Source organism: Odontomachus brunneus, unplaced genomic scaffold (genome assembly GCF_010583005.1).
Source record: "Odontomachus brunneus isolate Ranch 3 - 2012 unplaced genomic scaffold, Obru_v1 Obru_scaffold_010, whole genome shotgun sequence".
NCBI classification, from domain to species: Eukaryota; Metazoa; Arthropoda; class Insecta; order Hymenoptera; family Formicidae; genus Odontomachus; species Odontomachus brunneus.
Window position 1 is genome coordinate 1,729,664 of NW_022639460.1, and position 26,608 is coordinate 1,756,271.

At 38.9% G+C, this 26,608-nt stretch overlaps 3 protein-coding genes across 12 annotated transcripts in view; all 3 read right to left on the minus strand.

The window, feature by feature from the left end:
• Positions 1-8,960, minus strand: part of LOC116840518 (protein draper) — a 47,580-nt gene extending 38,620 nt beyond the window's left edge. For 2 of the 5 annotated variants that reach the window (XM_032807332.1, XM_032807328.1), the window contains exon 1: positions 6,194-6,354. The gene's annotated coding sequence lies outside the window, so the exon portion shown is untranslated. Of the gene's footprint in view, positions 1-3,500; positions 3,740-5,349; positions 5,446-6,193; positions 6,355-8,846 lie in introns of those variants that run through there. The other 3 variants (XM_032807330.1, XM_032807329.1, XM_032807331.1) reach the window with 3 other exon arrangements.
• On the minus strand, positions 8,316-11,191 carry LOC116840521 (polycomb group RING finger protein 3). 2 transcript variants are annotated; one of them, XM_032807339.1, is made up of 5 exons: positions 11,013-11,191; positions 10,568-10,865; positions 10,203-10,348; positions 9,990-10,133; positions 8,316-9,841 (listed from the first exon to the last, which is right to left on the minus strand). In XM_032807339.1, the coding sequence occupies exons 2-5, from the start codon at positions 10,842-10,844 to the stop codon at positions 9,710-9,712; spliced, it is 699 nt and encodes a 232-aa protein (XP_032663230.1). In that variant the 5' UTR covers positions 10,845-10,865; positions 11,013-11,191; the 3' UTR covers positions 8,316-9,709. The 2 variants fall into 2 exon arrangements, with proteins under 2 accessions (XP_032663230.1, XP_032663229.1); XM_032807338.1 differs by having other exon boundaries at positions 10,965-11,190.
• A 1,109-nt stretch (positions 11,192-12,300) lies between these two features.
• The window catches only part of LOC116840519 (fibroblast growth factor receptor homolog 1-like), an 85,248-nt gene continuing 70,940 nt past the window's right edge, over positions 12,301-26,608 (minus strand). For 4 of the 5 annotated variants that reach the window (XM_032807333.1, XM_032807336.1, XM_032807334.1 and 1 more), the window contains 9 exons: positions 22,094-22,453; positions 20,734-21,126; positions 18,770-18,957; positions 18,344-18,470; positions 17,747-18,235; positions 16,846-17,335; positions 15,848-15,988; positions 15,653-15,758; positions 12,301-15,508 (listed from right to left, as the gene is read on the minus strand). In XM_032807333.1, the coding sequence (XP_032663224.1) occupies positions 15,404-15,508; positions 15,653-15,758; positions 15,848-15,988; positions 16,846-17,335; positions 17,747-18,235; positions 18,344-18,470; positions 18,770-18,957; positions 20,734-21,126; positions 22,094-22,453 (2,399 nt within the window). In that variant the 3' untranslated portion in view covers positions 12,301-15,403. Of the gene's footprint in view, positions 15,509-15,652; positions 15,759-15,847; positions 15,989-16,845; positions 17,336-17,746; positions 18,236-18,343; positions 18,471-18,769; positions 18,958-20,316; positions 20,502-20,733; positions 21,127-22,093; positions 22,454-26,608 lie in introns of all 5 variants that reach the window. The other variant, XM_032807337.1, reaches the window with a different exon arrangement.

The window sequence follows — 26,608 nt, forward strand, 5'->3', positions numbered from 1 at the left end:
AATGCAAGGATAACTTTACAGTGTGTGTATCTCTGCGAAAAAATTGTATGCATAATTTCGTTTTTTTTTAATTGAAGAGAAAAGTCAATCTTTATGATCCTATAAACGAACTTCGTGGAAAAAATTTTGTCAATTCTATGGATCCCATTAAAATACTACAATTTTTACTATAAAGATTACGCCCTCATTTTTAAGGGAATAGTATGGCGAGAATGTTACAAAACAAAAATCCAACAATGACTTCTTATAGTAAGTACTTATCCTTGAAATTAAAAGAAACATGATGTTCGTACGATGATTTTTTACGAAGTAAGGCTCATTTCAACTTCGCCCATTTCTGTCTATAACTTTTTAATGCTATATTTCTTTTGAGTAATGTATAACGTAAACATTACTGCGAACAAACATTCACCACAAAATTCCACAAAAAAAAAAAGGTATTATAGGCTGGACAGGATTTAAATCTCGCCACAGAATGACATAGAATATGACAATTGTCATACTCTGTCATTTTTTAATTAAATTATTTATTTCTAACTTTTGAATAAGTTCGTCCTTGAACAGGTTGAACTGCTCCCGCGTAACAAAAGAACGTCCATATAATTCGTCCGTAAACATAAATCACGAGCAGCCAATGTTCGCGATTAACTGCGATTCTTGTAACCTAGGTTAGGTTAGGTCATTAAGTTAATTCGCGGTCTCGTCTTACGAGAAGACCGCGAGTTTTCCGGCCGATACAAAACAACAAGGGATTGCGGCTCGTTACAGTTATGACAGCTGACGATAGCAATGATCGAAAGAAGGCGATTATCAGAGACATATTTTGGACGATATGCATTATCGTTTCTCCACCAAATAGCCCGCGCTTACGTCTGGCTGGGAAAAAGAGTTCCTACACTTCGTGCACAACGCGGTCAAAAATAAGCGCGATTACTGGCGCTGGGCCACAAATAGAATCCGCGCGCTTACTTACACGCGAGCGAAATTCGTCTCTTACGCTCTTACAGTAGCATTTTTATTAGCAGCGTCGGCTTTGACTAACCACGCCTTTCGGGCGTTATACTGAAATAACCGAGTACGCAGTTAATTTCAGAAATTACGCCAATTCTTTTATTTTTTAACAGTAACAATTGATAAACGAGTACACCGCAGGCTCGTAACTATTAAATTTGTGCAAGAAATTCGCTATTTTTCTACTAGATTTTCTTGTAGAAAGTTCGAGTATCAGAAGGAGAACAGAAAGTCCCCGTTCCTCAGCAAAATTTATTATGTTTATCAAGATTTGACAAAGTATTTCTGCACTACTAGAAAACATAGTATAACATAAAATTATAGAGAATTTATATGACGGAAGATTATAGTATATTCTACCGGAATATTATAGTATATCTAAAATGATAATTGACGAAGCTAATTAGCAATTATTGTTATTTATTCTATTTGTAAAATTGGTTACTCCTTTAGATAATTTCGTTTTCTACTTTATTTGACAGTTCTCCTGCACCAACCTAATATTTACTCGTTAATATTTTCCGCTTACTGGAATAATATTTACGAGTGTGAATACACACAGAAATATACATACTGCACTCATATAAATGTTAGTGGTTTCCAACCCAGATAGCAGAATGACGGAAAATGACGTATTGATAACGTCTCTAATGTCTCATAATAACGTCTCTAATGTCAATAATACGTCATTAAGACGCCTTTAGATATTACCTAGGAAATATTTCATAAGTTTATGTACCATACATCTATCATAAGTTCATCACAAACAACAAATTTATCCAAAGTATATTCTGAATCGTAGCAGGTTTAATATTTTGATCAAGAATATTAAATTAATACAAAATTTTTTGCTTACTAAAGTCAAATCAATTCAAATTCAATTTCAAACAATACAAATCAACTCTTTTTTCGATAAAGTTTCATAATATTCTGGTAAAGAGAATAAACTCTTCTTTTAAATACACATTAAAATGAGTTTTTCCCGAATTTGTGATAAGTATATTTTAAGATAATTATTAAAAAAAAATTCTTTGTGTTGAAGTTAAACATTACTTAAAGAAAGAAAAGCAAACCAAGTAATCGATTTTTTCAGCTGTTGAATGATACTTTTCTGTGTATATCCAGCTACCAGGATAATATCTGCGAGTTTATGTACTCTGTTAAAGTGAATCACTAAAATTGTTTGTGATGAAATTAATAAAAGTGAGATTTTATCGATTATCAATAAATATTTACTGATTTTCAGTGGAAGGATTGCCACACTTTACTGCTTCGTATATCTCATCTTGATCTTGATCAATGCAAGAAGATTTCATTACAAAATATGTAGTACACATTCGTTATATATTATATCAAATCCAACTTTCCGTTTGACGCGATGGAATTAACGGCTTCCACGCCGTTTACGCATGATGTAATTTGCCAAATGCATTTGCAAATTACCTCAATAATCTCAGAACAGTCGCAACTATCAAGTGATACTTTCAGCAAGATACTGATTGCAGCGTTGTACTTATAACTGAATCATCAGTTATAAGTATAACGTTTCAGTGAAGAATACACTATTCTACTTTAGAAAGTAGGGACCAGGGGTAGATAACCCTGGTCCGTATTTTGAAGGTACAACTTTCCAAACCCAATTAGTTGTCGTGGCTAACGATACAAATATGATAAAGGCAAGTCTTTTTCTATGTATTAATGCCACGATCCTTTTAGCCATAATATAAAATCTATTTTTTTACTTGGAATATTATTCCAATTTTAATGAATCTCAAAGTAAAGTATCTATATTCTAAAAGAACTATTTCATTGATTTTGCATCCACTGTTTCTCATAAAATAAATACTAAAAGAAGCATATGAACAACATATCTTTGCATCTAGACCAGGTATCTTTTGCGTTATACTCAACAAAATATTTTGCTGGTAAATTAAATACTAAACACATCACAGTTAAAATTTATCGCTACATTTTATATCTGCAAGAATATTGTCTGTAGTACATAAAATTTACAGTATTTTAACAATATCTGTAAGCAAATTTAGGTAGATATGAGAATTGTACATTCGTTTGTCTCTCATCACTGATTTTTTTTTTTTTTTCTTTGCTTATCACAGTCAATTTAAGAGGTATAACTGGCCTTAATCTGGATGGGCGCCATAGAGACTCTCTTACTAAATTTCACAGATAATTCAAATAGTAGTTCTGTCTCTGTCATATCTACATTGATTAAATACTGTATATTATGATATCGCAATGTTTGCTAATTTATCTACTAATCTCTCGTACCTAAATAAAATATTATGACTCTAAGATCATTTACATAGAAGTTTGAATGGTACAGAAGTAAACATTTCACGATATAGAAGTTTGTGCCAGGTACAGAAATAGCCGAGTTATGCTGTCAACACTAATTTTTCCTTCAAACAAGCGAGCGAGATACGAATGCTACAGAGAGAACGCACAAGATATACCCGTACAAAACGTACCTACGTGTAACCGAGGTAACGGGCCCTCGTCGAAGGGAGAGGCAAAGGAAGGAAAACCGGTCGTGGGCGCTCGACCGAATTTTTCTGTCGAGCTATCGCTCGGCAGAGCCTCGCTTCTTTCCGTCAGGAGAGCGTCCGCGTTTACCGAAGCCAAGGCCTTGATACTCAGCGCGTCTCAAGCATCGTAAAGAGCACAAGTCGCGTAGTAAAACGTCGCGTTTAACTTGGTAAACGGCACGCTGAAAAATACAAACGCCAATGAGAGCGAATTTTCGGGCAAGCGCAAAAAGCAACGCTCTTTCGCAACGTGGCTAAATTTTCATCTCGTTCACCTCGAGATTCGCGTTACTCGCTCCACTTTGCGTCCTCGACGCGTATATCGCGTAAGTAACGAGTTCATTCAGGTGGGAGCGAAGCGATTCGACTTTGACTCAAATGAGATGAAGCGGTCAAGCGATTTGCTCATCGATCGCTGATCGATCGATTTGTTGACATTGGACCATGATGTTGCGATAACTGAGAATGCGCGCACAAAGTATTTGTCAGCAGGCGATTAGGCATGCACAATGAAACTTTTTCTCCGGTTATTTGGAGTTGTGTATGTGGAAGTTGTACGGAGGAAATTTTGTGATAAAAGTTATTATAATTCTTTCGAGAAACGCATCGACATTCTATCTTAATTTGTGTTACTCTTTCGTTTCGTTTGTGCTATATATATATATCTTAGAAACTGAAATCTGCTACTAACACTAGAACTACCAAAGCGGTCAAAATGATTGGTTTGCGATTTCTCATCAAAGTTACTCAAACTTGTAACAATGCATTTTATATTTTTGACTCTCGAGTGCCAGTTTTAATTATTTTAACCTACCATTCCGAATAATTTAATAAAAAATATTTTTGGTATTACTTTATTTTTTTTGTAAAAAAATAATGAAAAACATTGAAGTGGATTACAAGTGAAAAAACAATTGAGGGAATTACGCAAGTGACTCTACATTAGCAATAACTACACTAATAAAAAAATATAATCTCATCCTCAGCGAAATATATACTCTCTCTTCTCTATTACATCACACAGAAAAAAAATTAGTTTTCACCTAAAACTAAGATACTCAAATTAGCAATATCATTGTTTCACATATAAGCAATGACATATAATTTTGTTAGAAGAAACTTACTGTCTTTATTTAAATTACTGTCTTTATTTAAGTTTCATTTAAATAGTTTCATAAGAAATGTATAATTATTGTAAATTCAATCTCAGCAAATAATGATATATTAATGACGTTATTAACGTATCGTTACAACGTTATTCAATCCTGCTATTTAAGATATTTTATACCCTCCACAAATGCGTGAGAATTATTTTTGAATAATAAGAATATATTTTTCTCTGTTGAATCATATAAAATCATATGAAATGTGATCGATGCAAGTGATTTAATTTTGTTTAACACTATGCAATCTCATTTTAAGTTTTGAAAATAAAGATATTTTCGAAACAAAATGTTCTTTCCTTTTGTGTAGCATTGACAAAAGTTGAATAAAACTAAAAATAAATAAATATTTTTTCCTTCGTGTATTTCTCGAAAATCGGTTGTTTTGATTGCTCTGGTAAACTTAAGTCGCGTTGAGAAGTTTCTTTGTTAAGAAACTTATTTTTGTTATTGTTGTTTATTTTATTGATTATTGTTTTATTATTGTTTGTTATTATTGTTTTATTAATTGCGTCCCTTAAGGCAAGGTAAAATTCACCGGCAATTTATCCTTGGACTATTGAGATACATAATAAAAGTGGAAAGAACTCGTACGAAAAATGGCCATAACATTTTCTCCGTGTACTCACAAACAGTGTCGCAGGTAGTCGCAGAAGTCAAGCGAGAACCAGGCCGCGCGTCGAATAAAACTGCCTCGAGCGGTCCGGCGAACAACTTCGTGAGTTCTGGAGCAAGGAACGAGTTCGCGAAAGGAGCGTGATTTAAATCAATGCTTCTCCGTCATCGTCGAACGGTTGACAGTGATAACACGCGAATGCGGGTCTGGCACGAACAATCGGAGCAACGGGAGAGAGAGAGAAAGAAAGACAGAGAGAGAGACAGAGTGATTACATTTCATCAATCGCGTCGAGTTCCTTATCTGCCGCGACAACACAACAACGCGCTTCGTCTGAACAATCTCGTCAATCGTCGATAGATCGAACGACGCGTTACGAGCTCGTAATACACGCATACCGCGCGCCTTGCATGACGACGCACACGCAGTTTTTTCTCCCCTGTTTCTTTGTGTATCGTATTTGCATTCGCGACGTACGCGCAATTATTTTCCGCTTGCAGACTTACGAGATGATTGCCGAGAAAAATGGACGAGAAATCAAACTTGATCAACGCTGATCAGTCTCGCTACGCATCGGGCCCAATAAATTCTTCCCACCAGTCGCTTATGGCGATAGCCTGATGACATGGAAGCGAGAAAGAGAGACTGAGAGAAAGAGAAAGAGAGATAGATACAGAGAGAGAGAGGGGGAGAGAGAGAGAGAGAGAGAGAGAGCGCACGTTGCTCCGTTCGCTCAACAAATCGAAACAGACTATTGCTTTATTACTCCGACGATATTTGGCATCGAAATTGCACGCACCAAATTTTGCAATCGCGCTCGCCAGGAGGCGAGACTGCGGAAAATCGATTTTACTCACTTTCTCACAATAACGCGCGACGCAATACCCACAAAACTTGCACAGAGGGGCGCAACGTAGAGAAGGTCGCTGGCAGGCTCGACCTCACCGTCACGGTGTCTCTCATTGAACTGAAGCCAAACGAAGCGAAGGTATCTGAGCGAAGGCTCGTTGCTAATGCGCTCCTCTCTCGACCGCCCCGCTTCTCGAGGTATAAATTCCCGGGAGTGAGAACGCGTGCGCGGCGGCGTTTGAAAAGCAGCGCGAACTACAAATGCATTACCTCTCGCGAGGTATGGCCGTTCAAAACTCGCGACAGTCAAGACAATCAGGAGAATTCGCGCGGTTTCGGGAAATTAGTTATCTACCGGACTGATGGACGCGTGGAAAACTCGGTCGGATATGCCAGTGTATATCCAGGCCGTATAAATAATCAAAATACATCTTAAAGACATTTCAAAGACGTCGAGGACAAGTAGTATGTTTGTTAGATGTCTCCAAGATCTGTATTAATAGTTCCTGAAATTTGAAACTTGGCTCGTGCGAGAGATTCAGATTTTTATTCAGAGTTAGACTCGATTTTTTCAATTGAATTGATATTCATGACATTATAATTGTAATTTAACTCTAAAAGACTCACATCTAATTCTAAATATAGATCTGAATATTTCACCTAAAGCAAGTAACGGCTATTAATATAAATCTGAAATGTTCTTTACACTAAGAGGAAAAATATTTAGAAATATTTATTCAATGGATATCAATAAAACATATTTACTTATATACACATTTTTTTTATATACACATTTTTAAATTGAGAAACAATCTTTTCAAATGAGAAAATATACATTTCCAAAAAACGTTACTTTTCATGGAAATAATTGTTTATTCTACTTAAACAAAAGAATTTACTTTTAAGAAAATATGTTATTATTACCCACCGAATAGATATTATTTTATTTTTTAGATATATTGAAAACTGACATGAACTCCACTTTGACTCTACTTTGAAACGTCTAACTTAGGCTTAAGTCTAACTTACATGATCGTACATTCCATACGCGTAAGAAAATTAACTAATCATAATTTGCGTAGCAAAAGGGTGTCTTTCATATCAGATACACATTTGATCATCAATTCCCTTGTGCATATTTATTATACGACTATGTAAGTCGCGTCTGGATATACACCTTTATTCTAGACATACAGCAAACATAATAACAAAATAATTTAACGTATTTTTTTGGTTCCAAATTCTGTTTTTCTTATACGAGCTTCACATACACACACACACACATATATATATATATATATATATATATATATATATATATATATATATATATATATGTAAAGCTCGCATATATATACATGTATTTATTATATATATGTATATATACATACATATACATACATATATATATATATATAACGTTGTTTCAGTTTAACAATCATAAAAGCATATTTTGCATTCGTCTAGGATACATCCAGAATATTATTTCTGATGTTGTCTCAACATTATGCAAATGTAATACTGTCTAAAATGTCAACGCAATTAAGAGCTTAACCTCATTCAGCTTATTCCATTCATTCAAATATCAATTCAGTGTGCTGAATTAGAGCAATTCTTATTCAAGCACTATATCAAAGTTGCTAAAACACCAATACAACATAAATGTCTAAAAGATATCTTAGAGACGCTTAAAAAATAATCTGCTTGGTTTTATACGTTTTTAGGATATCTCTAAAACGTATTTCAGACATCTGTGCTATTTGGTGCTATTATATAGAGTGATTCATTCAAAATCAACAATCTGAGTGCATTGAATCAGATGACACAAAAGTTTGCACTCATTGTGCACTAATGCAAGTGGTATTAATGTGACGAATTTATTATAAGTGTCCTTTCTGAGTTCTGTGTTAAACCACCTTACCTTTCATTAGTGAATAAAAAGATATTCATCTGAATTGCATTGCCTAATTTCGTGATGCTATTCAGTACAATATGCACTCTGAATTTGAGTGCGTAGTAATAAAAAATTATGTACCGGAGCCGAGCAAATGCACATCGAATTCACTATTAATGAAGTATTCTACATTTCATCTGCGCTCCTTTTAGATACGGACAATATTCTCGCGCGAGTTACTGTACAAAACATATTTATTTAATAATTTATGGAGATACACATATACAGTGTACAACGTACAAGCTCTAGTATCCTCGAAATGCCGCTACTTCGCAAAGTGAGTTCGATATTCTCTAATGTTTATATACAATCACACCATATTTTCGTTTTTCTTTCTCTCTTAAATTCTTCGCTCAACATCGTTAGACGAAACAAGATCACTTTACTACAAGCGACAAGAGCCGCCTGTCTCGCCCGACACGGCGTCGCCGATGGCGAATCTCTTGAAAATATAACGTCGCTGCTAAGTAATAATCTTCTTTCTCTCGGGCGCGAGTCGGCGTCGGGAGAAACCTGCGGCTCGATTAGAATATGTACGACGCATAAACATACAAAGTTAAAAAGGAGCCCGGAGACGAACGTCCGGGCCCGGTTTCTTCTCTCACCTAATACCAAGCTTTGCGTCTACGCGCAACGTCGTCCGAGTTCTGTCAAAAATATTCTATGTACAGACGCAGGGTATGTATCATATGTAAAACAAGATATACCTTCTTTTCCGTAAAACGAGAACTTCGTTTCGCACGACGCAGTGCAAAAAGTCTCGCTCAATCACTCGTCAAGTTTCTGCGTTTTGAGACATAGTTGCGCTAACCGAATTGGTGAGCCAACTAATAGTTCAAACGTCTGTCTGTCGTTTATATTTATGTCGAAGAAAAACCAAAGACGTTGGTTAACTGTTAGTTAACTCAACACTCGGCTGGTGCAACCGGGTCTAAAGCCAGCGGCACACGGTGCTTGTTTTCGTGCTGGATTGCTTGCTGGATGGAAATATTGTTTTGATTGGTGTATTTCCATCCATCTTCAGAAATGCACCAATCAGCAAGCAATTCAGCATGAAAACAAGCATCATATGCCGCTGGCTTAAGAGGTTGCTGGTGCGATATTTCCTCGCTCCAGTTTCACACTTACAAATTACACTCGTGTAAGTCGAGACTTTAAGCTACAAAGAAGGTAGAATATTCGAACACGATAAAGCGGTCTCTGTTAACCTCTGACTTTACGTAAAGAAACGAATTATTCCGACGTATAAACGCGTCATTATGTAACTATAAACTATAAATAGTAGCACAATGACGCATTACGATACGAATATAAATAGTATAAATATCGGACGCGGTCGTATTTATAATTATCGGGAAAATCGATAATAATAAGAGAGCGCAGTTTTTGAGATCGGCATCGGGAGTCCAGCAGAACTGAAAAGTGCTTTCTTTAAACTGCAACACGAGTGTCCAGTAAAACGAATAGAAGTAAGTACTACAGATAAAGGTAGGAAATAGAACTAGGAAAATGTACAAAGTGTAGAGACAGGTCCTCCGTGATTTCTTCTTACGTCTCGAACATGGAAAGATTAATCTTGCATGTCTATGTGTGACCTATACTGTAGTCTCAAAGGTGGGTCCCGGAACCTCCATCTCGTCACATAAACGAACTTCAACGTGTGGTCCTTACCTAGTAACTCGTTATTGCACAAAATATCGATCTGGGGAAAAGAACACGTGCAAATTAATAAATCATGAAATTAATAATAATAATAAAATAAATCAAGATCAACAATAATAATTAATAGAATTAATTAAAATCAATAATAATAAACATTCTCACATGTAGGATCACTTGTGTGCACTTACATCTCTATATTTTTCCATGCCATTCAGAACCTTTTTGGCAATAAATTTTTTTACATGTGTTATCGTAGCCTGAGCTGAACACCTGATAAATCTTCTCTTCAGCGTCTTCAAACTAGCATTCATACACTCCAAGCATACATTGACCTACAAATATCACAGATTAACTCCAATGGTGACTTAAGATTCTATTAGCGAACTCATGTGTGCTCATACCTGTTCATCAGCCCGATGATAATCCGATTCAGCATGAGTGTCCGTATTGGTCTTTTCTTCCTCGATTTCACCAGTGTTAGGTAAAATATCCTTGGGACAAGCCAAACCTCTGGCTCTATAAAATTCTCGTTCTCTTTTGGTTTCGTCTGAAATAAAAAATGTTCTGTTAATGTCTAAAAGAGATATTTCTCCAGCTGACGAGAGACATCAGGCTTATTCTTCTAAGCTGAATCAACATTACGCTAAAACTTTGTTCCCTTCTTCTTTAATGCTAGGTTATGTATTTATTTCGCTCTAAAGACAAAAGGTACAAGTAAATACAGCCAAAAAGAAGATCTATCAGCAGTGTAGAACAGTAATCATACTTTCTTGGAGATCAGGAACCAACTTGTAGACAATATCCTGCATAGTTCTATCAAAGCTGATGTACTGGAGTGGATGTGACTGATGTATGACGATTTGGCATGTCGGACAGGTGTGCTTCTCCTCTAGATGTTTCACCAGACAACTCTTGCAGAATGTGTGCAGACATTCGGTGACGGTGGTAGCGTCTATCAAATACCCGCGACATATCTTGCAAGTTATGTGACTGTTGAGAGTCTTCAGTTTTATCCTCCTCTCCATGGCACCGGTAATCACCATTTAATAGACAGATGTTACTATCTGCAAAACGGATCAAGGCCCCCTTGCCGTTGTCAATAAACGTGCACGCACAGAAGAGAAGACGTTTAATATCAGGAAAGTGGGTTATGGAATTCTAACCTCAATCCCGAGCGTGGTTACACGGTGCCTCTCGTTGGCCCTACTCACCGCGACATTTCGCCAGGACGACTCACGAAATTCGCAGCATTTTTCGCGCACTTCGGCCTTGGGCTACGGTAAACGATGCGGAACTAAAGGAGTTTCACTAAAAATCCGGTTAAAAACAACTTAATGTAAACGTGACTGAACTGACGACAACAAAACGGACTGAAACGGACTGATTGCAGCGCCACCAAGCAACGGCCACGACGCGGATCCACGGGAAACACGCGGCTGCAGTTAAAAGCGGAGATATATGCGCCTGCTCTTTATCTGATAGACGATTTATCGATTTCTCTTTCACACAAATGCCCGGATGAAATTCGCGTCTGCTATCCGCGCCAGAAATGATCTTTATCTTAACTCGACGATATGAAAAAGTATTTCAAATTACAAATACTTTGGAGACTTAACGTCGTCACCGACGAGATATTACTAAAGACTGCCAGCCTTGGATAAATTTTCGACCCGGCTAAAGGGCCCAGAAGGGTCCGGAGATAATTGAAGAACGATGACAATACTGACCTGCGTCACACGAAGACGCTTCTGTCTTTGTGACTCAAAATCGAGGGTTTTTCGTATTCTTTTCGTAAAAGTACACCATCGACATATAGTACTGGACGGAACATTGTGCCGAAATCGTATTGACAAGCGTAGAAAGAGACAAGACGATCTAAGTAGGATAACAATAAGAATATAGGATATAAGAAAAAGGTAAAAAATGTACAATCAGATTTCTCGGGGTCGCTAAAGCCCATAAAGCCGACGGTCTTTTATAATACTTCGTCGGTACATGACGTCGTTCCATAAATATTCTGTGCACGCAACGGACAATTTTATTTTTTTAACAATAAAACTACCAAAGTAGTTAAAATTTCGGATTTCTAATTTGTTATATAAAAGTTGCTAATTATGCAAAAAAAGTACAATTACATTAAAGCTAATTACATAAAAATTATTTATATACGAATTACTAATTTAATTGATTGTATAAAAATTATTAATTTTTATAACGGTCCCTCTCATATGTTTTCATTGACGTTGAATAAAATTAAGAAAATATAAACATTTTTTCTCTCGCATTATCTATTTTTTCAAAATATTGTCATTTTAATTATTTTGCTATAAATAGGTTAATTGTTATCGTTAATTGTCTGTGACTTCACTGTCAAATGAATTGAAATGTTCCTTCTAGCATCTATGAGACGAGACAAGTATTAAAATACTGCTTAACGTCTCCCTCTCTCTGTCTTGTTTATTACTGAGGAAATTCGGAAAGTAACGGAAATGCCGTGTATTATTTTAATATATGTCGATCAATTTATTGGAGGCGACAAACTCGCGTTGCAATAATGATCCTTTACACAATCTATACATTACGCTCTTACGTACCTTAGGTAAATGCTCATTTACTAATTTGTTTGTGTGTTTGGATGCTGTGTGAGTATAACAAATAATCTTTAAATAAACGTCAATATGTACAGACATCGTCTTCAGATTATCCGGCTACGTACTAACGCGCAATCCATTATTGTTACTTTTTACAAGAGTGCCGCTCGCGCAGCTTGTCTTAGGCTTACGTAAAAAAGAAGAAGAAGAAACGAGAAAAGGATCCTCAAATATATCTATTATACTCGAGACATTACATCGATAATACGAAAAATAAATTATCTATCGCTAAGCACCTCTTCCCCGTTTATACACTTATCGCAATCGATATCGGTACAACTACTAAAGGACTTACAGCGATACTCTCGACACTTTGGACCTCCTTTTCTCGTCAAGCAACGCCGATCTTCTGTTTCTCGCCTCAACGCGCGCGAGAAAGACTTTCTTTCCCAGCAAACATAATAACGTATTAATGACGCTAGTGTGACGTCATTAATGCGTAATATCTCATTAAAACACCATTAAAAAAATATCCTATCTTACAAAGCTATTTATGAGGCCAATTTGCGAAATTCCTTTTAGATGAATCGACAAAACAAAATGAATCGACAATATATAAAATAGATATTTTGTATATTGCGTTTTAAATACATGTTTCTATTCCCACATTGAAAAATAAGAAAATAATAAAATAATGCCACAATATTAAACAGTGGTTTATACTGAGAAGTAAATCTGTTTGCAAATTTATTTGTGGGATATAAAGTTTATCCACAGAAATAAACTTTATTTAACAGAAATAGGCTTTTTGTATAAATAAGCTCTCAAATATTTCTTTTTTTTTAGTATAAAATTCCTTGCCGTTTGAGCAATTTGTCCCACACTCTGTGACTCTAAGGGCCATGACACACAAAAAAACTTAAGCAGTAAGCAAATTGACCAATCACAGTCATTGATTGTTGGATTGTAAGAAGAATCAACGACTGTGATTGGTCAATTTGTTTACTGTGTACGTCTTACTGCTTAAGTTTTTCTGTATGCCACGGCCCTTATACTGGCTTGAAATAAACGAGTAAAGTTTTTTTTTAACTGTTACAAGTGTGGTTATCGCTGAAGTTAGGATTACTTTTTAAAACGCTCTTCGACAAAATGGAAGCTGGCTAAAGCTTAGCGTGAGTTTCACTACTCTTCCTTTGGCTCTCTCGGATTGAAAAGAATAGAAATGTTCGACATATTGAGAAACTCATAGTTCCAATCATATCGAGAAACGAATGTGTTGAACACATGTTCAAAAATAGAAGTTGGTCGGTTAAACAGTTTCGCGAGACAAGTCGCTCAGATGGCGAGAAACTTGACGGCTTCTACAAACGACCACTGATATTGCGGTATTATTTATTTTCTTATTTTTAAATGACAATAGGAATATATATTTGAAAAGCCTAATATTCCATCTTCTTTTCGTCTGTTTCATGTTCGATTCGTCTAAAAAATTTAAAAAAAAATATTCCACCGTGTTGGCTAGGTAACTCGTCTCTCGCGCTCGATCTCTTGTGTGTATTCAGTTCGATTTTCCCCTTCGTGTTTTCCTCGTTTTTCTTATTTTTTTCCTTTTTTTACAAAATTGCTACACAGAACACGCTGCTGGCCGCGATACAAAATCTACATTGTCGTTGTCCGCCTAACACTCTAGCCGCGTAAAAACACTAAGAATATCTATCAGCTACTATAATACAGAGAAAACGTACAGGCTTCCTAGTTACAAACACAGTTGACTAGTTACAAAACGCAACATCATGCCCGCTCTCGGTATCATTTTCGCGCGCGAGGATCTCCGCCGTCGATCCGGCGTGTGTACGCGACGCACACGACACTTACAACGATTCACCTCTCCGTTCGCGAGCAGAAGCTCGCGAGCGCGCTCCCACCGCAAGGCACTGCTTCATGGCACAATTATTACACCTACGAATACCTATAGATCCGTACAGGCGATCTAGGAATCCGCTTCAGCGCGCCCGGCCGTTGAGGAGGACCGGCCTCCTCCTCCTCCTCTCGGCTCCCGCGCGCTGCTCCGTCCCTCCTGTTTTAAGAGGGAACATACGTTTCAGAGGGGTCGTAACGATCGATTTCTTAATCTCTCGAATTTTCTCGAAAAATCCTTGATTCTCCGAAAATCTACTAAACCGATGTACCTGTGAAATTCACCATGTATTCGTTCTACACACTAAAAGGCAAGTGACCCTCACTTTCAGTACCTACCCAGTAAGCAAAGAACATTGGACCAACAGATTGAAATATCGATTTTATATGTATGTCTTGAACGCGTTTTCGTTTGTTATTTTAAAAGTATTTCACAGACACTACTGAGAGTATGATCTCTTCAAACATTGCAAAAATGTTTAAAAAATATTGAAGCTGTACTTGCAACGACGCTGATATACAACGTTTGAAACTACATACTAAAAACGCTATTGAGTATCCTCGCAATAACGTTCTGTCAATGATTTCTTGTTTACTGGGTAGACATATGTTCCCCCTTAATCTTAAACGCGTAGCGTGTGTCGATCCACGTAGAAAAATAATGTAATACAGAATGTCCGGTTTATCAGGTATCCTCTTTTTCTCGTTCTCTCTCGCGCGTGAGCGATATAGTACGCTACCGATCTACGATCAACGCGCTCTTCCTTAATTCTACGTGAAAAATACGCGCTACAGGTCAATACTGATTTATGTTATTTGGCGTGTTCAGCTTGTTTCAGTCGATATCATCTTTCACGCGTAAACTTGCGCTTCTCTCTCTCTCTCTCTCTCTCTCTCTCTCTCTCTCTCTCGCTCTTCGTCTCTTTTTATTTTTTTCTCTTTATCGCGTCCATTCGACTCGCTCGCTTCCGGATGCGAAGATAGATGCATGCCTGTGGGCTTTTCCTCAATCGCGCTTGCGAGTCTTTCTTGGATTACTTCGTGCTTCGACTCGTCTTCGCGACTTCCTCGTTAAGTCGCGGTAATTAACACGTTCACAGCAGGTTTGGGAATTTCTCTTCGCCTTCCTCTTCCGTCGCGCTGGATTCTTGGCTGGACGGTGGTGTGTCCAGCTGGGGTAGACCAAGATCCAGGTATTCCTAGTAAATATGGAAAATATACACGTGAGACATTGAGATCGCCGATACAAGAATATTCTTAGTGGTTATTCATTAATGTGAGAGGGAAAGAGAGAGAGAAGGAGAGAGAGAGAGAGAGAGAGAGAGAGAGAAAGAAAAAATTACCTCGTTCGCGGTAATGGTCAATATTCTATCGAGATCTTCGACCAATTCCACGAACGTCGGCCTCTCCTTCGGCTGGTAACTCCAACAGTCCCTCATGAGCATATATCTGTAATCGAAGTATCGAAGAATGTATTCTCGCGCAAACGTACATCAGCCGTATTATATAGTCAGATCGCGTGTTAAGACGTGTCTTACATTTCGATCGAGCAGCAAGGCGGCTTTTCCATTCGGTGTCCGGTTCTAAGTAGCTGGAATAGTTTTTCGACCGACGGCACGGACGGGTAAGGCGTGCCGCCCAGCGTCATGATTTCCCACAACAGAATACCGTACGACCATCTGGAAGGAATGAATGAAAAGCTTTATTATTTGTCCTAGAGCAAGTCTCTTTTCAGAGCATAAAAAATAATATATACAAAAAGAGCTAAGTAATACACATGTATTGGGTTGTGTAATATGTAAGCAGGATTAGGTGAGTTAATTATTTTTTAAATTAAGTTTAAAGAATTAATGATCTTTAATTTAACTTAATTTACTTTAAAAGTTACAAGAGAAATTAACTTAATTAAAAGTTAATTTAACGTTAAGTTAGCTTATTAAAGTTAAAAATCAATTATATACAAAGCAATATGTTTTTTTCATAATTACTTTTTTAATCCAAGATTAAATTTGCGAATTACTAATAAAAAAAGGTAGTCTTCTATGAAAAAAATGCCGACTGTTTTATGTTCAAAATTTAAATATTGATGAATTATTTTAACTTATATAAAAAAGTTATAACGTTATAAAGTTAAAATTAATGCATTTCAAAATAACAAGTTTAAGTTTTAAGAATTAACTTATTTAAAATTAATGTGCGCGAAAAATGGCAGAAGATCAAACATCAAAACGACATATGTGTTGTTTCATCAAATTATCATATATGACGACATAAAAATACAATTTTATGCTCCATTTTACTTGAAAAATTTGAAATTACTTGTAATACAACTCAATATAATCGTACATATATTTTCACGTAAAAATTGTCTAATTCAGTTTAACACTTTATTCTTCATTTCGTGAGGCTAGCAAGTGTTGATATAGAAGTGGCTGATATCAGAGATGGCGAGAAACAAGCAGTATGTGATTAAATCGAACAGAATCAATTAATTGCTCTTGGACGAAAGTTCTTTCGTTCACACAGGTTTACTTACACGTCGGACTGAGTGGTGTAAACGCGGTGGAAGAGGGCTTCCGGCGCCATCCATTTCACCGGTAGCCGACCGTCCGTTCTTTTCCTGTAGTAGTCGTGGTTGTGAATATCCCTGGCGAGGCCGAAATCGGCGATCTTCAGCACGTACTCGTCGCTGACGAGGACATTTCTGGCGGCCAAGTCCCTGTGTATGCACCTCCTGCTGGCCAAGTACTCCATCCCTCGTGCCACTTGGTAGGCGAACGAGACCAGGTCCTTCTGCGTGAGCGTCTTCCGCTCCTGCCCGATGGCCGGCTCATACCCTGAGGAGGGTCTGTGGTTGCGCAGGAAGTCTCGCAGGTTACCGTGAGGCGCGAACTCCACCACGACGAACAGCGGGCCATTTTGCGTGCAGGCGCCTAACAGATTGATGATGTTTACGTGCTTACCGATCATCTTCATCATCTCCATCTCGGAAACCAAGTCCATCATCTCAGTATCTGTGTGGCCCTCTGCGAATATGACAAAGTACACAATAATAACAATAATTTATAATATAATAATATAAAGATTTATGTTATGTTTTAAAATTATGTATCAAAATTTCCGTCCTCATTTTTCTCGAAACGTACTCAATGTAAGTTGGATCATTCTTGCATAACTATGGCCAATTGAAGAATAAATCTGATGTACTGCCACAGGAATATTCACTCTGATTGAAACATTCTGGCTCATATGGAGCCAGAATCCACTCTAAGCTCTAAGTGAAACATTCACTCTTGCAATTTCGCAAGAGTGGCAATATTTTCATGATCGATTCGACTGAAAATACTGCTCATTTTTCACTATTCACTGTTCAGTTTTGAAAGAGATTTCACTCAAAGACATTCAAAAAGTGCTTTATAATTCATCCCTCTGCTCACCTTTCAGCATTTTTACAGCCACGACGTTGGGTATACCGGATCTGCCGGTGCTCGTCTCAGCCCTGATGACTTTGCCGAAGGCTCCCTCGCCCAATGTCTCACCTAGCACAAAATGCTCCCTCGGCAGTTCCCAGGCGCTGTCCAACGGCAACTCGTACTCGGACACGTTGTCGCCGCTGTTTTCCTCGGCGATCACGGTGGACTTCTGCTTCTCGATCTTCACCACCGGCATCAGCAACGAGTCCTCGATGTTCTGCGCGTTCACCAAGTTCTGCTTCTCCACGATCACCTTTTTCGTCCACTGCGTGACGACCGCAGCGCGCGCCGTTTCGATGGCGAGCAGCTTCTTCATCTTCTCGCGTTTCAGTCGGTGGAAAATGTATATCACCACTATGACGCCCAGGGCGAAGAACACGCAGAGGACGGCCGCCAGGACGTTCACCAGGACCTGCGGCCTCGCGGTTAGCGGTATTTTCTGCTCGTCCAACGCTGCAAAAGATTTCAATAAGATCGTGGTAACTTCAAATCGCTCGTTCCGATGCAAATTCGTGTCCGCGAATTCGAGAGCGGCACTGAATAAGATTCAATTACACTTACTTTCGACGACGCGAAGATATGCGCTGCTGAACGTCTCCCCGAGCGCATTCTGGGCGATACACGTGTACCATCCCTCATCCTTCTCGGTGACATTGTACAGCTTTAGCATAACCGGATCCGCTCCTGTCTACGTGAACATAGGTTTCTGCTATTACCGCGCTCGATATCGTTCGAACGTACATCGTTAAGACATTTGAGGAAAGAATACACACATACATGTACACACATGTATACATAAGCGCATGCCAGAGTTATGCCACCTGAATATTAGAAGAGTATGAAGCCATGAGTTAGAGAGTGGAAGAGATTCGAGTTTGAGTAGTCGAGAGAAAGCGATCGGAAATGTGTGAGAGAAAGTAGGAAGATGAGAAAAGGGAGGAGAAGGAGGAGGAAGAAGAAGAAGCAACAAAGATGCTGTGCGCCCACCTTGACCTCCACCCGTAAGCTCTGATTGGTTTTGTTGACGGTGTCGAAAGAGGTATGGTAACCGTGGTACCACTCGAGATGACGATGCGCGTCAGACAACACTTCGCAGACCATACTAACATTGCTGCCGATAAGCACTGTTTGGTTTCGCGGGGCCCTCGTCAGGATCGGTCGGTGCATCACTGTCTCTACAGGAGAAAACAGAGAAACCCAACCACCGTTTTAGCCGAGTCTTAGACGACATTTAAGTGTAGGCACGAAGAGAAGGAGAGGGAAGAGAGCAGCTGGTCCCTGCAGATTTCCTGAAAGTCCTACTGCATATATGTATACACATCTCTCTCTACTATATACGTACTATGTACATAATAACTATATTACTCTATATACACAAGGAAGATAGTTCTTCCCTACTTTCTATCTAATTTTTACAGAAGCTTGTGCACGCAGAAAATTTCTGTTGAGTAACATAGCGTAGCTAACAGCATAATTTACAAGACTTGTATCTTGCGCGACTAAGATACACTTATACTGGAGTCGAAATTTAGACTGCAACGAAAAAAATTGGTTTCGATTAACCATCTGGTGAATTAAATCAATCTGGTGAAATGTGAACGAACCGGAATTCCGATCGGAGTTCATCAGAATTCTACTTAAATTAACAAGATTCTGGTTAATCAAACAAGATCTCTGGTTAATCAGAACTTGCAACTGTTTCAAGTTGAACAATTTCAAAGAACAGTTTCAAAAATTAATTCAATATAGGAATTTGTTTTCAAAGTCATTGGAAACAATCCATACTATACTTGGAAAAAATTATTTCTGTCTGTATAGTTTGATTCTTTGCTTTCTAAATTTTTTCCACGTTGTAAGTGTAAATCTTAGCTGAGCAAGACTACCGCATAACAAATTTCCCATACCTCCTGGAAATTTTGCCTACATTTAAAGCAATACGTGACGAATATGAAAGATTAATTTAGTATGGAAATTTCTTTTCAAAACCATTAAGAAAGTTTCATATTTTTTAGTAGAAAATTACTTTTGTGTGTAGTTCTCTAAATTTCCCATACTTTCTTGAAATTTCGTCTACACTGTAAGTACATCCTAGCCAAGGCAAGATTACTATATGGTTCTTCCACAATTAACAAATGTTTATATCTTCAAGAAAAATTCTCTGCGTGTGGTATCGATAAAGTTCCTCGAGTTTAACACAGAATAAAGCGACAATGAGAAGCTCCAAAACACCCGCAACCATGAAGATGAGAAAAATCTTCCCTATAGACGAAGGATGAGCTAGAAACGTTTGTTAATCACAATCCTTGGCCGAAGCTACGTCATCCGAAGAGGCCGCACCACCATCTTCCTGCGTGAATAAACAGTCACGTAGAAGCTATACAATTGAACAAAGACATTGGCACGACGGAGTCTCGTCGATCGAGCGAGAACTCGATCGAGAGGTAGATACAGCGAGAAAGAGAAGGAGAATCATCGGTTACAAGATTACAAAGAACCATGACCCTTCACCAGCGCGAAAAATAGAGCTGCTGTACCTGCAGCAACGTCCCCTTGGGCGTATCCTCTTGATCATCGTCCGGATACTCGTCAACCTTGAACCACTGTATGAAGGGTTCGAGGTCAGAAACAATGGGGCACCTGAAGCTCGCAGTACTGTTGACCAGAGCGGTCACGTTCTTCGGGAAGTCCTCGTTGATGTACGGCTTGTGCGGGAAACGCTCTGCGATTTTGCAGTGAGTCGCTTCGTTTCATTCGCTTCGTGGTACAACGAGTCCGCGCATTCGCGTAAAGCAAACGACTTCGCAACCGACCGACTCGCGGTCGCTCTCGGGTTTTATCGCTCGCGAGAACGGTAGCGACGACTCCCAAGACTCGCAGCGAGCAGGAAGTGGAATCGAACGGCTTACGTGGCGTAGGCACGTAAGTATGAACACATGAATGTATCCACTCACCTAATATGTCGACCTTGAAGGTATGGTTGATGCATCCCAGATGATTGCACACGATGCACGTGTAATTTCCGCTGTCCTTCGGCACGAGATCCTCCAACCTCAGGGTCCACTTGGTTCTTATGACGGTGCCGAGGTCCCGCCGTGGCTCCTCGTTGTTCTTCAGCCAGGTGATGTTCGGCCTGGGATTGCCGACGCTCGGACACCTCAGTCGCAGCATGTTGCCAGCGGGCTTCACCACCGCGACGAGCATCTCGTCGCTCTTGTTGAACATGGGCGAACTCTCCAACGTCGTGTTGTTGTGTTCGTCTACCGTGTCGTTCTCGGCCTTCTCGTTTTCCAGTTCCGCGTCGATCTTGTCGCTCTCGAGGCGTAACGACCGCGTCTCGGGCAAGTCTGCGAAAGTGCACGTAGGATAATTAAGCGTAGCAAAGTAGCAGCAGTGGAAGTAGTAGCAGTAGAACACGATTTCATCAGCGTGCAATTTTTTGAAGAAGTCGCGTTTGATTTCCATATCACGACAGAAGGGGAGCCAACTGCTCGTTTTTCTTCGTCTTTTTCTTGTACTTTGATTTTCTGCGGAAGTCTCGCGAGCAATTAACGACCATGAGAATGTGGATTCTTGAAGTGAAGTATCATTCAAGAAGAGTAAAAAGTTACTCGAAGCGATAGTGAAAATACCACACCGCTCGGGATCGTAAAGATAAGTGACTCATTTAAGTTTCGCATGGATTCTGATTCCATACGAGTAAATGTTGCAATCAATTTGAAATCAATTTGTAGACCTTTCCTATGAATTTTTTTCTATAATTATGAGGAATAATACATCAGTTTTACTCTTTAATTTCAGATAAAGATATCAGGATTGGGGAATAACGCGTTACGTTGTAAAACTTGCTACCACTGCAAAATTTGCTACCACTTACTCTCTTCAGTAACTGCCATTTTTCTAAATTTCTCTTCGAGTAGAATCTCAATCAAAATAAGTGCAAAATAGCAATATTTTTATTTGAAGCAATAGAGAAGATACTATTACTAGAGATCGCAAAAGTGAATCTTTCACTTAAGCTTAGAATGGAAGCGGAATCATTCGAGAAGTTTTAGAAGTTGCAGAAGGAAAAAATTAAAGAATTTTATTATGAAAAAAATTCAATTTGCTTTTTATTAAATTTATTGCTAAGTAGCTTAAAAAATACTCTATTTAAGTAAATAGATAAATCAAAATACTCTAAAAATTTCTCGAAGTGAAATCGCACTTAAAATGAGTGAAAAGTGGCAGTAATTTCATTTAATGCAATAATGAAAACACTGCCACTCGAAATCGCAGTAAATTAAAGTTGAGTGAATCGTTCGCAGAACTCACTTCTTGTTTCGATCTCCAGATCGTTGGTCTCGTCCTCCGGCCTGAGCGTGTCCATCGCGCCGCTCGTCTCTTCACCCTCGCCACCCTGGAAGCTGTCGTTTTGTGGCGATTCCACGCGAACGGTTACGTTACGCCACTCGATACTGTCGGACGACTCCAGTCTGCAAGCGTAGACGCCGGTGTCTGCCGCGTCGACGTATTTTATCTTCAACGTGTGCTTGATCACTTTCATCCTCGCGGAGGACCGCTGCAACTGTACGCCGTCCTTGTACCACGTCGTCTCGCCGTTGAGGTTTGGCAAACAACGTAGGTTGAGCTTGTCGCCCGTGGTCACCGCGATGTCGGGATTAATCGTCTTTTCTGCAACATAAAACACGATGCGTCTCATTATGCGTCACATACGACGGTAGCACATCGTGTCTCACATCGGTCATCCTGATATTTTCGTGCGAATACTGTGAAGAATACGTGTTGGATCTTTCCGATTTGGGCGCTGTTAGCCTTTTGGGTCCCAGTTTATTTTGGAAATTTACTCTTTGCTACTCTACACTCAGACGTTACAATGAGCAATAACACTTGCAATAACTTTGATATCAAATACCTGTAGATAATGTTTCAAAAGTTTCGTTTAAAGAGTTATTTCAACAGAAAAAATTAAAGCATTTTATTAGGAAATATATTAGGGAAGCTTGATGAAAATTCAGTTGTTTTTATTTTTCAAGATAAGTAGACCTTAAAGATACCCTTAAGGAATCAGAGGTTCGATGGCAAAAGGAACGTCAGATTTTTCCTGCCCAACATTACATCCCACCTTTCCTCGGGCAGTACTTCCGCGAAAAGAAACTCGCAATTTGCTCCGCTAAAATAACAGTTTCCCGCCGACCCGAAGTTGAATCGATTAGTCGTTCGTGCTGCGCAATGATCCTCGCTTCCTCGGGGAAATCAACTAAGGTGCTCGCATTTGCGGCGAATGCACGAGACGCGACTCCCAACGGCACCCACGGCTCTGGGCGGATTTGCCAATTAGTCACAGAGCGAGTGAAGTAATTTTAATTCGATCGTCAAGCACGCGCGACGACTGAATCAGGATTTATTAAGTTAGGAGAGCTCGCTTCCCGTCGTCGCTCTATATCGATTCGCGCTGTCGGCGCGACGATCTATAATAATCACCGCGGAGAACTCGCGGAAGTCGGTGAGGGATGTCGCTTAACCGAGCAAAACGAAGCAGCAGCAGCAGCAGCAGCAGCAGAAGAAGAAGAAGAAGAGGAAGAAGAACGAGCGAAGCTTGGCTCGAACGGCGGCCTAGTCGTCGGCTCGTTCGTCTGCCCGTCGTCGGTCGTCGGGCCTAGCCTAGCGTGCGCGATATTCGCGCTAGTTTTGATCAAGGAAACTCATTTTCCGTGCGGCTCATTCATGAGGCCGGACCACGGAGTATCGCCATTTGGAAGCCAGCCAGAAGTGAATCGCGACACTGTCCCTTCCGACGTCCCATCTGGAGTCTTTTTGCCTGTCTCCCCGCCGCCCTGGCCTGCCCGACGTCGTCCGTCGTCCCCAGAATGCATCGCGCCTAAATTTAGACGCCATCCCTCGCGACCCCCCTTCACTGCTCTTCGCCTCTGAATCGTCCCCCCCGTGATTACGACCGCTAATAGTACTACGAAGCGCGTCTTCATCTCCGTCCACGGCAGCGTCGCGCGCGAATTCCGCGGGGGACGCCGAAGATTGTACGATGCGAAGAGAGTACGGCAATCGCGGCTTCGCGACGCGACACTCTCTCATGGGGAGGTTCTGGTTTCACTCAAATAAAAAGTGGTCCTGCAATCAAAATTATCGAGATATAAAGTCTGTTCTTTTTAGCTGAACTGCCTGAACTGGTGAAGACTAGTACAATAAGTTAGGATGAAACAAAATATATTTGTCTTACTCTAACTTATTGCATCGGTGTGCACCAGTTCGGGTAGTTCAGCTAAAAAGAACAGACCTAGAGATATGAGAAATTTGCTAAGAGTTTTTCCTAGCAGACATTGTTCAAATGCTTTGCTGCTGTAAATTCTATATACCACAAGGTCGATTGTTTCAACTTCTTGGTAAGTTAACTGATAGTTAAATCATATGTCTATGTTCGTTTTTCTTTCAACTTAGACAAAGACAATAGACATATGATTTAACTCAGTTAAGTTACCAAGAACAACCGGTCCACAGACAATTTTGTATCAAGTACTAAAACAGTGGTTTTAACTGTGACATTTAAAATTCTACTTGGACTAACAAAATATTCTTTTAGTAACAAATTTTTTAATATCAAATAACGAAAAAATAGGAAGGTTTTACGAATTATTTTTAAAGAAATGGATAAAGTTGAAAACCCTAATTATCTGGCTGAATTATCAGTGATCAAAATATTATCATGATCAAAATCCTACATTGATACTATTGCTGGAAGGAGGGTGAAACTAGGTGAAAGAGAATGAAACTGGGTGAAAAATAAGTGTTGAGTGGAATAGTGAGGTTGAAAATAGGATGAAAATTCGTCTCAGGATGTCCATCGACATGTGAGGATGTCTGAAAGGAGCATTCTACGGAAGGAAGGTCTACTTAACTGTATAGGGAAGTTACGGCACTTGGGATAGTTCCGTCGCGGCTTCTTCTGACTTGTTCGGCTTTACACCAGCTGACATTGGTTTCTCAAGAACAAATTCTTGCATTAGATGTCGGCTACGTTTGAGAAAACAGCATGTGAAGCCTTTACATTCGCGATTGTACACAAACCATGAAAATATGCGTGAGCCAAAGGTTGCGAGTTGTGCCAAAGAATCGAATCTTCTCTTTAATCCCGAAAATCAGTATATCTCTTGGCCTTAACTGATAATTCAGCCAGATAATTAGAGCTTTCGGCGCTCCTTCTCGATGAGTTTTCAAACTCATCTCTTATTCAATAGGAAAATGTATCACCTGAGAAGTATTAAGAACAAATTTTCTTATTGAATGCAGAATACGTTACGAAATTTATTAATGAAAAGCCTCACACACAACATTTAATCGCCTGACTGTACAGACTTTGTCCAGATATTAATAATGTTATTGTTTGTTATCATATGTTTTTTACCTTCACATTTCTATTATAAAAAAGAGTTTCTATTATAAAAAAAATTTTCTCAAGTTTCCGGTATTTCACCTTTCATTGTTTCTCTTTGCTTGTAATTACTCTTACGTTATGTTTACATTTCAAACTTATCTCCTTCTTTACAATTTACTGTAGTGATATTTCTATAATCTGTTTTGCTCTATAATCTGTATTGTATTTATGCGTTAACGTAGAGTTGCTTTGTGCGTTTTAATATATCAAAAAAGGATCTCTTCTCCTATATGTAAACTAGATAATGTAAACTAGATAAATAAATAAATATTTACATGATTTTTTTTTATATTCAGTGCCACTTCCGAGCTGCTCGAAACGCACAGATGGAAGAGGCTGTGAGAGGAAAGACTGAATTCAATCAAACTCTCTCTTTTCCTCGCGAACAACGAAGAAACTTTCTTTCTTTTCGCGGATCTTTAAACATCCTCGCGTAATCTCATCCTCGCGTACAAACAGCCCGTTGTATCTCGCGAGAGGCCCTCGACGGAAATCGATCGAGTTTATTGTCGCTCGTCGTGGGCGTCTCGCCTCGCTCTTTTTCGGGAGACGGCACAGATGCGAGGCACGTGGCACCTCGGGATGGCTGCGCGCCGATGCAGGAAATTCGACGGGCATGGTAGGTACTTCGCCGATCGCGCATCGGCATACCGATGTCGGGGCGCGGCGCAAGAAGATCGATTGTCAAAATTCATCTCGACTTCATCAACAAAGATACGCGCTTTCTATTTATAGATATAATTCCACGTCTTTCAGAAATCGGGTAGTGAGGTTGGACGAGCACGATCAAAAACTGCGCATGCTTACAGCTGAATGCTTAAAAGCCGATTTTTCAATGTCGAAGTCAGATTTAAGTTAAAATTCTGTTGCAAAAAAACATATTTGACATGTTCGAACAGAATTTAAACTACTATTGAAAAATCGGTCCTAAAGATTACAACACTTTCAATCAACAGGAATTAATTTTGACTAATAAGAGCTAAAGGAACGTCAGTAGAATAATAATTTCATGACTCTTATCAGCAGAAATTAATTTTGTGTTGATTGAATATCTGAGAGCCTTAATGCATAAGTTTCATTTTGGTGAGTTTCACAACGTATCGCATATCCAACAGGAAAATAGTATCTCCTACGAATTAATAAAAAAAATCTCTTAAAAACTTATTTAGAAATTTATTATTTCAATTAGGAAAATATATCTCCCAAGAATTACTAAAAAAAATTTACTTAGAAATTGATTAATTAATTTATTAATTAAAGAAATATATCTCCTGAGAATTATTAAAAAGAAGATTTTGTTAAACATGTACTGAGAAATTTATTAATTTACTTCAGTCAGGGAAATGTACCTTCTAACAATAACTAAATATGAAATTCTC

Coding starts and splice junctions, on each gene's coding strand:
- LOC116840521 (XM_032807339.1), bottom strand. CDS start 10,844: ATGGTGATTACCGGTGCCATGGAGAGGAGGATAAAACTGAAGACTCTC. Junction 10,349..10,567: donor GGTTCCTGATCTCCAAGAAA/GTATGATTACTG, acceptor TTTTTATTTCAG/ACGAAACCAAAAGAGAACGA. Junction 9,842..9,989: donor GCATGGAAAAATATAGAGAT/GTAAGTGCACAC, acceptor TCTTTTCCCCAG/ATCGATATTTTGTGCAATAA.